The 12056-nt window shown below is 46.9% G+C and overlaps 1 protein-coding gene across 3 annotated transcripts in view; it reads left to right on the top strand.

Annotated features, from left to right (window-relative positions):
- HOMER2 (homer scaffold protein 2) overlaps window positions 1-12056 on the top strand; it is a 102052-nt gene that overhangs the window by 25996 nt on the left and 64000 nt on the right. Inside the window, exon 1 of one of the 3 annotated variants that reach the window (XM_082647454.1) lies at window positions 2600-3160. The exons of 1 other annotated variant lie outside the window; for it this stretch is intronic. In XM_082647454.1, coding sequence (XP_082503580.1) covers window positions 3093-3160 — 68 coding nt within the window. In that variant the 5' untranslated portion in view covers window positions 2600-3092. Of the gene's footprint in view, window positions 1-2599; window positions 3197-12056 lie in introns of those variants that run through there. One more of the 3 variants, XM_082647456.1, reaches the window with a different exon arrangement.

The following is a 12056-nucleotide window of genomic DNA, read 5'->3' as shown; positions in this document are numbered from 1 at the left end:
CTCAGACAAGGAGGGTCTGTGTGCGTCGGAGGTGGGTGGGAGGTGACAAGCTGGGATGTGAACCCGAAACCTGCCGTCCCCACTCCCACTTCCCACCAATGGGAGCCCACGGACAAGGGGCTTAGAATAGAACGTCTGTTATCTTTGCGGCATATGCAAGTTATAACTGAAAAGGTAATGAGATTAACTTAGAGTCCAAGATGAAGGATTCAGCGCATGTGCCTCTGTCTACCCTTCCTCCCCAGAACCCATTAAAATGATAATAAAGAGATTATTAAAAGTATAATCCTATGACAGCAAAGTGAATGGGAGGGGATTAGCAGCAGCTGAGAGATTGCAACAAATTTCTGGACGATAGAAAGCAGGTGGAGGTATGGCCACATCAGAAATGTAGCAGAGAAGCCCCAGAGCCCAGTGGGCCCGAGTGGAGCGGGCCAGTCTGCCCTGCCCAAGAACCCCAGAGAGCCTCTCAACTAAGCCTGCAGGTCCATCCCAGGGCAGAAATGAGACGTGGTGCTGAAAGCTGGGACTTTAATGGAAGGTCTCAGGGGAAAATGAGGACAGGTGAACTTTGTTGGCAGAGGCAAGGCTGGGGGTGTGGGTGCTGGCCTTCTAGAACAAAGCCTTCCTTCGTCCGGCGTGGATCTGGGGTCAATGGATGGTGTTTGAAGCCATGGTACTTACTCAGTTAGATTAGCTGGGGAGGGAACGAGGAGTGCTCTCAACGCTGAGGAATCAGAGAGAGGAAGAGGCAGCAAAATAAACGTCTAATCAGGTAACATGGATGAAAGACAATCAATAGTAAAGCCAGGCCTTCAAGACACTGAGGGAAAATAAGTTTTTAACCATTGGAAAAAATTTTTATATCCTGCAGAGTAGACTGAAAAATGTCCCCTATAAATATCAGGCCCTAATCTCTGGAACCTGTAAGTGTTACCTTATAAGGTAAAAAAAAGGGTCTGTGGATGTGATTAAGGGGAGGATCTTGAGATGAGAAGATTATGGCGGATTATCCTGGTGGGCCCTGATGCAATCACACGTGTCCTTATGAGGGAGAGACCTAAGGAGATTTTACTATACACAGATACAGAAGAGAGATGGGGACATGAAGACCTCAGCAGAGAGAGATTTGAAGATGGAGGGAGAGGTCAAGGAATGCAACCCTAGAAGCTAGAAAAGGCCAGGAGTCGGATTCTCCCCTCAAGCCTTTGGAGGGAGCTTGACCTTCCTGACACCTTGGTTTTAGCCCAGTGAAACTGATTTCAGACTTCTGGCTTCCACACTGTGAGAGAATGATCCTGTTGTTTTAAGCCACCCAGTTGGTGGTCATTTGTAGCCCTGGGAAGCAAATACACCTAGCCCAATTCATCCAGTGTCGGGCGGAGAGTGGAGGCAGTTACAGGTATGCAAGGACTTAAACGTTTACTTCCCGCTCATTCTGAGGGTCTACACCAGCCAAACAAGGGTGAAGCCTATGAAGGAGGCAGTTGGGGGCAGAAAGAGAATTGGTAGCTTCTGGGAGCCTGAAGAAAAGAACTTCCAGACAGACGGCTGTGAGTGGGCCTCAGAAGCACCCGGTCCAAATTAGAACTGGAAGTCGTCAGCTCCAAGAATAATATCTCCAGGACAGAGACTGGAATGGATTCCAGGAAATGTTCAGAATGAACAAGAAGCTGGAAGACCACAAGGGTTCTAGGAAGATGGGCTGTGTTTCTTTTCTCAATAGGAAAAAGAAGGCAATAGAAAAATGCCACAGAAAAGAAAAATGACCGCAAGCCTGTTGTGATCCAAATGTGAAACGCACTAAGATACCACCACCACCTGCCCTGAACAGTGGGGAGAGAGCTGGAGAGGAGAAGCTTCTCTTTGACCTGGATGCTGGGAACTTTTCCCTTTGAGGAGCACTTGGCTCTTGACATTGGAACTGTACAGAAGGAACTAGAATTCCTGGCACATTTCTTGGCTCTGCAGGGAACAATATTTATATAGTCATAATAATGTTCTCTTTTTAAATGGTGATCTAGTGCTCTACTGTGGTAATGTATTAACTGAACTCTTCCTGGACATTCCATTTAATTCCTGGTTGACTCTTTGACTTTTTTTTTTGTTGTTGTAACTAATGCTGGAGTCTGAGGTCAGTTTGACCCATGAAACCTCTTAGTGGGGAGAGTTGAAGAACTGAATTGTTAGACTAGTCATGTGTAATGATGCACCTGAGGCGCCCCAGGTGGAAGAGTGATGGCGGGATTCTGGACGGGGGTGGTTTCGTGGCCCACCTAGACTGTCCCCATTACTGGGCCTTGGTCCTCCTGGATCCTTTCCTGGTGAGCAGCCTGGTGCTGCTTCCCGGAGCAGTGGCCTGTGGGCAGGAGGGGGTGTGGGGTGGGGCAGGCACGCGGCCTTACAGGTGGTGCAAACGGGAGAAACCTGAGCTTGTTTAGATGCCAACAGAAAGGATCCAGAAACAGAGAGAGGCTGTGGCTGTAAGCGAGGCCAGAGTTGCCCAATCTTCTTAACGTCATGGACACATGGAAAATATTTGTACAGCTCATGGGTAAACGGACGAGACTGCTCATGGTCAGAAGTGACCAGCCCGGGCACTCCAGTCGTCCCCGGCTCTGCCGTGCACCCGAGGGTTGAGGAGATCCCCTTGTCAACAAGCGCCTTCCTCCCAACGCCGTGACATCTTTGTACAAATGAGAAAAAAGCCACTTCTTTCTCAAGACACCTTCCAGACGCCTGCTTTCTGCCAGGCAGTTGACAGAGTCAGTGTGCAGAGCTTTTATGAGCCACACCGCCATGGATGGATGCCCTCCGAGTTCTGTGCCGTGCAGACTCATGGCTCAGCACACCTGTGGCCCATTTGAGGACGCTGCTAGGAAGAAGGTTAAGGGCCTGAGCTGCAGGGGAGCGGACAGAGGCCAGAGATGTTCCTGCTGTGTGCTGGCATGCGACTCCTCAGGATTCTGCCGTGCTGACAGAGCCGAAGGTGGGAGCACCTGAAATAGGGCTGCAGGGAGGTGAGGTGTGGGCGCCACGTTCAGGAGAGACACCTGGGCTGTAGGCAGACACCTCGGCATCATCACGAGGAGATGGTTCTTGAAGCTGTGGAAGTGAGCGTCTGGAAAAGCTCCATGGAGAAGAACTTGGGAACAAGCAAGTAAGCCCCTGTGGATCACCCAGCACCCCTGCTAAGGTGGGGCCTGATATTCAAGTAGAACATGGAAATGAGCCCCCAGTGGGAGGGGAATCTGAGCCCTGTGATGTCCTGTCCCATGGCTTTTGGGCACTGTCCCAACCAGATCGAGGATCCCTGGCAAAGACCTCTGACTGCCGTACCTGAGCCCTCAGGTCTGCACCCTTAGGTGCTGGCTTTCTTCACCCAGTACTCACTCGGTGTCACTGCCAGTATGTGCTGTCTGGGACAGCATCTCATTCATCTCTCTGTCCCTAGGGCCAAGTGTTAGATTTTTGAAGGGCTTTTAGGAGTGTAGATAGAGGTCTGGGCCTGGATGCTTGGAGGATGCAGGGCTCCAGTAGCCCTGCCTGCTCTTGGCCCCGGGTGTCCTTGGGAATCCGCTGCCCGGGTGTTCTCCACAACTCTTGACTCTGAGCCGCTCCATGGAGTGTAGGGTCCAGTCCTGTAGAGCTCTGGCCTCGCCAGCTGTCCCAGGGACCCTCTCCGGAACTGAAGGAGACCTGCTTTGGGGCCCCCACACCTGAACTCTTGGGCCAGATGAGCTGTTTACACATTTGCCCTTAACATTGTGGGTAATAATAGAAAGGAATTTTTGCTTCGTTGGGCACATCCGATATAATTTCCACATTACATCGAAGACAAATCATTTGGTTCAGCAAATAGTTTGGCCCAACTGTGTGCATGGGACTGCAGCAAATAAAAGGCTGGAGAGAGGTGCATTGTTTCCGCATGTCAGAGTAAACTCACGGTGGCTCTAGAACAAGGGATTTATTTTTATTTACTAGGCTTCCTTCTCTTAAGACATACAGTGTTTCAGCCTCATAATGTTAACCGCTAAACATGTCACTTCTGCCTTACGTGGTGCTGGGACTTGTTGCTGTCCCCACGGGGGCAGGTCCTCTCTGCTTGCGCCTTCCCGTGTGTCTTTGGCGTCATGTGCAATGTCCTTGGGTGCAAAGGAAATGGCTGTCCAGCAGTTCCCACCCAGGGGCCTGGGAGGGTAGGAACCAGCGTCCAGCCTATTTTATTATTTCCCCAAGACAAAGGGCAGTTGTTCTGCTTTAGGCTGCTTGGGCAGGTAACTAACGTACCTTCCTTTTTGGCTGGAATCCTATCAGTTCTTGAGGCCACCTTGGTGAAATCCTGCTGATTAGAAAGCTATTTGGGAGTTATACATGACTTCAGTCATAAAGAAGTGAGAAAAATTATTCTTTCATAAATACTGCCTGGAAGGTCAACATCTTTCAATCAGTGGGGTCCACAGGGAAGATACGAATAATGAATGGCCACTTCTCGGTCAGTAGGTTGGAAACCAGTGGATTAACTGTGAGTCAGAAACAAGCCCAAACAACCACTGAAAACGAGGGTTCTGGCTCTTTCCAGGGCAGTCCGTGGCTTGGAGATATCCAGCCCAGCTCCTGGGCACTTAGAAGGCACCTTGGGTCTCAGTTCTGTTGGTGCCAAGTCCCTCTCCAGCTTCTGTCATTTCTGTTCCCTTGCTAGCTAAACTTTTTAAGAAAAAACAGTTTACTGAGGTATAAATGGCATACAAAAAGCTGTACATATTTGATGTACACAACTTAATGAGTTTGGAGATAAGAACACACCTGCGAAACTATCACCACAGTCTATGCCGTAAACAAATCCATTCCCTCCAAAAGCTTCCTCCTGCCCTTCTTGCTTATTATATGTGTGTGTGACATAAGAACACTTAACAGAAGATCTTTGCAAGATGGTAAGTATACAATATAATGTTAACTCTTGGCACCGTGCTTTTTTTTTTTTTTTCTTTTCTTTTTCTTTTTTTGGCTGCGCGGCATGGGGGATCTCAGTGTCCTGACCAGGGACTGAACCCGTGGTGGAAGCATGGAGTCTTAACCACTGGACCGCCCGGGAAGTCCCTGTATAAATTTCTTCAGAGCACCTACCCCTCTCCCTCTGTCAACCGTGGTGTTTGGGGTCCTCTCACACCTGTCTTATTTGGTCCAGGTGGTTCTACACTTGACCTCTCGGATGGGAAGCGAGTGACACCGGCCTCTCTCTTGCCCAGACACAATTTCAGGTTGTAGCAAGGCTCACTGTCTTCACCTCACGTGCATTCAATAACCCTCATTTCTCCCTTTGCCAGAGAAAACCCCAGCTCTGTCGTCACCGTTCCCCGGTCTTCCTCATGCACACACAGGTAGCTCCAGAGCTCCCTGGATTCTGAGGCAGAGGCCGTGGTGGTCTTGTTCTGGGGTATTCCCAATGGTCAGCATAGCTCTCCTATGGAGCTGTGGAGTAGATATTTGCTAAGTTAATATATATTTTTATTAGTATGCATATTTATAAGAATGAGATCTTAGTAGGATGCTTTTTTGTAAGCTCTTTTCATTTTAATACTATATGTCCTTAGTAACGTCTATAGTCCTAGTGTTGGCGAGCTTTTGTTGGAACTCTGGAACCTATGAGTTCTTGTTTGTTTGTTTGTTTTGTTTTCTTTGAAGAAGAGATTTTGAGGGACACTGAAGCCCTTCAAGTCCTAGCTGGTTCTGTTCAGAAGGAAAGGGGACACAGACTGTACTCAGCAGCACCTGTTGGCCTCCTTATTCAGTAACTTCTGGATGTAAATCACTGAATGATAATTTAATGAAGTCAAGAATAAATCATGATGGGTAAAGGAAAAAAGAACATCTGTCCATGTTAGTAAGCACTACAAGTTTTAAAGGCTGAGTGTATGTCTTGCATGGGTATATTACCTTGATTTAAACAATCCCTCACTTTGGGGCAGTTAGGTTATTTACAAGGATTGTGTGTGTGTCAGGGGAGGTGTGTGTAATAAACAGCTCTTCAGTGACTGTCCTCTTGCCCTCATACCTTTGCACGTCCTCATTTATTGCCCTTGAATAGGTTCCTAGAAGTGGAGTTGTTCGAAATTGAGTTATTTGTAGGGAGGTGGATGGACCTAGAGTCTGTCATACAGAGTGAAGTAACAGAAAGAGAAGAACAAATACCGTATGCTAACACACACATATGGAATCTAAAAAAAATGGTTCTGAAGAACCTAGGGGCAGGACAGGAATAAAGATGCAGACGTAGAGAATGGACTTGAGGACCCGGGGAGGGGGGAGGGTAAGCTGGGACGAAGTGAGAGAGTGGCATGGACATACATACACTACCAAATGTAAAATAGATAGCTAGTGGGAAGCAGCCGCATAGCACAGGGAGATCAGCTCGGTGCTTTGTGTCCACCTAGAGGGGTGGGATAGGGAGGGTGGGAGGGAGACGCAAGAGGGAGGGGATATGGGGATGTATGTATATGTATAGCTGATTCACTTTGTTATAAAGCAGAAACTAACACACCATTGTAAAGCAATTATACTCCAATAAAGAAGTTAAAAAAAAAAAAGTGGAGTTGTTGGCTTCAGGAGAACGCATTTTTTTTTGGCCGCATGCAGCATGTGGGATCTTAGTTCTCCCACCAGGGATTGAACCCATGCTGCCTGCAGTGGACGCGCGGAGTCTTAATCACTGGACCGCCAGGGAAGTCCCAGGAGAATGCAGTTTTAATCAATTTATTACTGATTCAATAAATTGCCTCCCAGAGAGCTCTCCTGGTCATACCCTATTAGTAGTGTAAAAGAGACAGATGCATTCCACTCTAGCAGGCTGGATTTTTTTTTTATCTTTTTTTTTTATTGCGGTAAAATGTACACAACATGTGATGTACCATCTTTTTTAAAATTTTATTTTTTTTTTATTTTGGTTTTTTGGCCATGAGGCATGTGGGATCTTAGCTCCCCGACCAGGGATTGAACCTGCACCCCCCCCCCCCCCGCATTGGAAGGTGAAGTCTTAACCACTGGACCACCAGGGAAGTCCCTGACCATTTTTAAGTGTGCACTTCACTGGCATTAAGTGCTTTCACATTGTTGTACAATCATCACGGCCATCCATCTCCAGAACTTTTTCAGCAGGCAAGTGGTTTTTGTTTTTGTTTTTTTAGTCTTTGCAGTTTGATGCTGAAAAACCTCTCATTGTTTTAGCTCACAGTTCTTTTTTACTGAGAAGGTGCAACTTGCTGTCAAGTGCTGTGGACACTTTTGTGTCTCTGTGCTCTCTGCAGTCGTCAGCGTCCTCGGAGCCGCTAGAGGCTCTGGACAGCTCCCTCCTTGAAGCTTTGAGCTCCCGGGCTTGGTGTTGGCCGTCTTCCCTGGCTTCCCTCCCGCTTGCCCAGCTTGCCCAGCTTGCCCACCTCTGCTCCACCTGCCCTTTCAATGCGCACTGTTCGCAGTTTTCCCTCTGCTGCCTTTGAGCTGTTGTTCTTCAGGGTTGCTCTTCCCTGCCCCGTCCTCCTGAGGCCTGCTCCATCCCAGCACACTCTGCCGCTGTTGTTGGAAAATATACATAACGTAAAGTTCAGCATTAAAAAAATTTTATTTATTTATTTATTGTTGGCCACGCCACGCAGCTTGTGGGATCTTAGCTCCCCGACCCTCGCCCCCTGTGGTGGAAGCTCGGAGTCTTAACCACTGGGCTGCCAGGGAAATCCCAAAGTTTAGCATGTTAACCACTTCTAAGTGTGTTTGCAATTCAGTCGCATGTAGAACGTTCACAGTGTTGTGAGCCTGTTACTGCTGCCCCTCTCCAGACCTTCTTCATCGTCCCGAACAGAGGCTCTGTACTTGTTAAGCAGTAACGCCCCATTGTCTCCGGCCCCCAACCCCTGGTAATCATCATTCTACTCTCGGTCTCTATGCATTCGGCTGTTTGATTCATATAAGTGGGATCATATAGTATTTGTCCTTTTGTGTCTGGCTTATTTCATTTAGCAGCATATTTTCAGGGTTCATCTGTGTTGTGGTATATGTCAAAATTTCATTCCTTTTTATGTCTGAATAGTATATTCCATTATATGTATGTAACCCATTTTGTTTATCCATTCATCTGTTGGTGGACATTTGCGTTGTTTCTACCTTTCAGCCATTGTGAATAACGCAGCTATGAAGATTAGTGTACGAGTGTCTGTTTGAGCCCCGGATTTCAGTTCTTTGGGGGTATATACCTAGAAATGGAATAGCTGGATCATACGGTAATTCTGTGTTGAACTTTTTGAGGAACTGCCAACTGTTTTCCACAGTCCCAGCACACTTTTTGAATAAATGACCAGAAGAGATGGCACCTGAGGCTCCCCAGGCTAAGGGACTCTGCCATGCAGGGAACCTGGACCTGAGAGTCTAGAGAAAAGGATTCAGGCAGGGGGACTGGGACAAGAACCGTTCCCTAAGGCATGTAGAGCTTGACTGTGTAACCTACCGTCTGCCTGTCGTAGTTTACTCTTCTAAGCAGTGGCTTCTGTAGCTTTTTAAAGAAGGTAGCCTGAGAGAGAGCTGCTGTTGGGCACAGAAGCAAAGACAGTGGCCAAGACAAGGGGGCAGGAAGGCTCTGGGCTGTAGGTAGACTCTCAGTCAGACTCTCGGTCTCTACCAGCAGGCACCATTGTCCGGAAGCAGCCAAGGGGCTTCCAGCTGCACAAGAGAAGTTCTGGAAGGATCCAGAGCTCTCTTCTTGTAGCTCAAGCCTCTGTGAGGTGGTCAGAGTAGCTTGGAAGCAAAGCAAGAACAGTAGACATGCTCTTGAGGCACTGGGGACTTCCATAACCACCTCTCCCCAGCCCACAGGGATGCTGAGTTTCAACTCTGTCCAGGCCACTCCAGACAAGGGGAGAATGGCAGAGCCCAGGAGAACATCTTCCTAGTCTTTGAGATATGACCTGCCCACAGTCTACAGCTTTGCTTGTATCTCCCAAGGTTGCCTTACCTGAAAACCCTTTGCTTCGGTATTTACTGAACTCCTTCCTTGCCTCTCTCGAAACCTCCATTTTCTGTGTTTTCAATATTTCTAAAAGCATTAAAAAAATTCTCCGTTCATAAGAGACCCTGAAATAGGCAGCCTAGTGTGAGGTGGGTTCCTCCCTGGGACAGCAATGACCCAAGTAAGACAGTAGAGGCCCAGAGTGGGCACACATTCTGTCTGTCTACCTAGGGTGTAGGTCACCTTCATCAAGTACACCATTGTCCCGCTAGAGATGTGTTAGGTATCTGTTAGCCTCTACTTCATGCCCACTGGGAGGGCTGTAATAAAAAAGACAGACAATAACGAGTTCTGGGAAGGATGCAGGCACGTTGGAATTCTCAGACAGTGCTGGTGGGTATGCAGAATGGTTTAGCCTCTTTGGAAATAAGCCCGGCAGTTCCTCAGAAAGTTAAGCATAGAGTTACCATATGACTCTTTCACTCTTAGGTATAAACCCGAGAGCCAAGAAAACACATGGCCACATAAATCTAGTACACAGATATTCGTAGCAGCATTATTGATAATAGCCAAAAGGTGGAAACAGTACAAGTGTCCATCGACTAATGAATGGAGAGACAAAATGTAGTGTATCCATACAATGGATTAATATTCAGCCGTAAAAAGGAATGAAGTACTGATATATGCTACATGAGGGATGAACCTTGAAAACATGGTGCTCAGTGAAAAAAGCCAGACACAGAAAGCCACATACTGTGATTCCATGTATATGAAATGTCCAGAACAGGCAAACCCATAGAGACAGAAGGTAGATCAGGGGTTGCCTGGGGCTGGAGGTGGGGAGAATGGAGTGACTGCTAATGAGTGTGAATGGGGTTTTGGGGGTGATGAAAATGCTCTGAAATTAAATAGTGGTGATGGCTGTACAATGCTGTAAGTAAACTGAAAACCACTGAACCATACACTTTCAAAGGGTGAGTTTTATGATATCTGAATTATAGCGCAATGAAAATAATTTTAAAATTATCCATGAAATTTAAATTTCGCCAGTTCTGTATTTGCGTATATGTATGTGTGTGTCCGTGTGTGTGTGCGCGCGCACCAAATCTGGTGACTCTATACTTGCCACCTATTTTTGTAGAAAATTGTGTATTATAATACACACATAAAATATCTATTAGCCTGAGAGACCAACTGATAGATAGTGTAAATGAATACATCAGCAGTGCTTTTTTGAGGTATGTCTGCACCTTTGGTTTTGTATTTTACACCTTTTGCAATTGACTTGGCAAGTTACCAGCCTCTTCACACCATGCGATTCTAGTTTTGCACGAGTGGTTCCTAGGAAAACAAAAAGAGCTTTTTCCCCCTGAACCCAAATTCAGAGTGGTAAGCTATATACTTAACCGCAGTTGGTTTCTAGAACTGGTACTAGGATCCCCCTTGCTGCTACCCAGGAACCCAAAAGACAAAAATGAACCACAAAACCAGTTTGCCATAGTTAGTACTAATTTGCCAGTAAAGGAAAAAATAAATCCCAGACTTCTAAATTTTTTAAGCTATAAAATTTTTTTTTTAATTGTGAAAGTGCACAGTTATTCTTTTTGAAGATTCTCTTTTGTTTAATTTGCTGATGATAACAGGGAGAGAGAGCTAGGTCTCTTTGGGCATATTGAGCTGTCTAAGGTGGAAAAGGGGATTGTCTTCCCTGCAGTGATGTCTCACACGTGTAATTAATATATTATCATAATATTCCTTTAACTGGCTGCTATTACTAACAAAAAAGCACTTTGCAGGACCTCCCTGGCGGTCCAGTGGTTAAGACTCGGTGCTTCCAATGCGGGGGGCATGGGTTCAATCCCTGGTCAGGGAACTAAGATCCCACATGCTGTGCAGTGTGGCCAAAACGTTAAAAAAAAAAAAAAAAAAAAAGGAAAGAAAGAAAGCACTTTGCATATATTATCACATTTAATCTAAACAGTCCCTTGAGGTGGTTCTGTTAATGTTGAGGGAAGGGACTTGGCCAAGGTTACACAGATGATCAGGTCCTCCTAGGGAGCATGTACTGTTCCACAGTCTGAACTAGTCTCCCCGTTACTCTTTTTTTTTTTAATAAATTTATTTATAAGTTTATTTACTATTTATTTTTTGGCTGCGTTGGGTCTTGGTTGCTGTGCACGGGCTTTCTCTAGTTGTGGCGAGCGGGGGCTACTCTTCGTTACGGTGCTCGGGCTTCTCATTGCGGTGGCTTCTCTTGTTGCAGAGCACGGGCTCTAGGCATGTGAGCTTCATTAGTTGTGGCTCACAGGCTCTAGAGCGCAGGCTCAGTAGTTGTGGTGCACGGGCTTAGTTGCTCTGTGGCATGTGGGATCTTCCCGGATCAGGGCTCGAACCCATGTCCTCCGCATTGTCAGGTGGATTCTTAACTACTGTGCCACCAGGGAAGTCCCCGCCGTCCCACCACCACGCCCCCCACTTACTCTCAACAAAGAGAAGCAGCATGATTTTGTGGAGCCTCCCTCCTCTTCTTCAGCTTTGTCTCTGACAGGTAAAAAGAGCCAAGAAAGGAACTAGAATCAAACCCAAACCCTCTTATGTTCCTGACGCGAAATAAGGACTGTTAAGTCGTTTTGGTATATATTTCATATGTCCATCACTTTGTTTTCCTTTCCCGATAAAGGTTGGGCTACATGGTGGCTTCCAATATGATACGAAGCCAACTGGATTTTTGGAAAGCTCTGTCAGCCTGAATGACCCTGAGGACTCTTGAGCTCCCCTGCTCTTTCCTGGCTCCCCTGCTGCTTTCCTGACCCCTGTCCTTCATCTCTAAGGGTGGGTCCTCTTCCTACCCCTGTCCTGGGTGTCCCCCAGCTGGGTTGTCCCTCTCCTCCTCTCTGCCTGTGTACTCACCCTGCGTGGTTTCATCCACCTGTGATTTCTGCTCAGCTGCTGCAGTGGGTTCCCCAGTCTAGTCTTCTAACCTTGAAGAGTCACCCTGAAAAGGGGTCCCATTTGCCTTCTTTTTTAAAAAAAAAAAAATTATTCATTTATTTGGCTGCGCCGG

The sequence above is a fragment of the Grampus griseus genome (genome assembly GCF_964374135.1).
Source record: "Grampus griseus genome assembly, chromosome: 2".
NCBI classification, from domain to species: Eukaryota; Metazoa; Chordata; class Mammalia; order Artiodactyla; family Delphinidae; genus Grampus; species Grampus griseus.
Note: the sequence above shows the minus strand (reverse complement) of the source record. Positions and strands in the feature narration are given on the sequence as shown.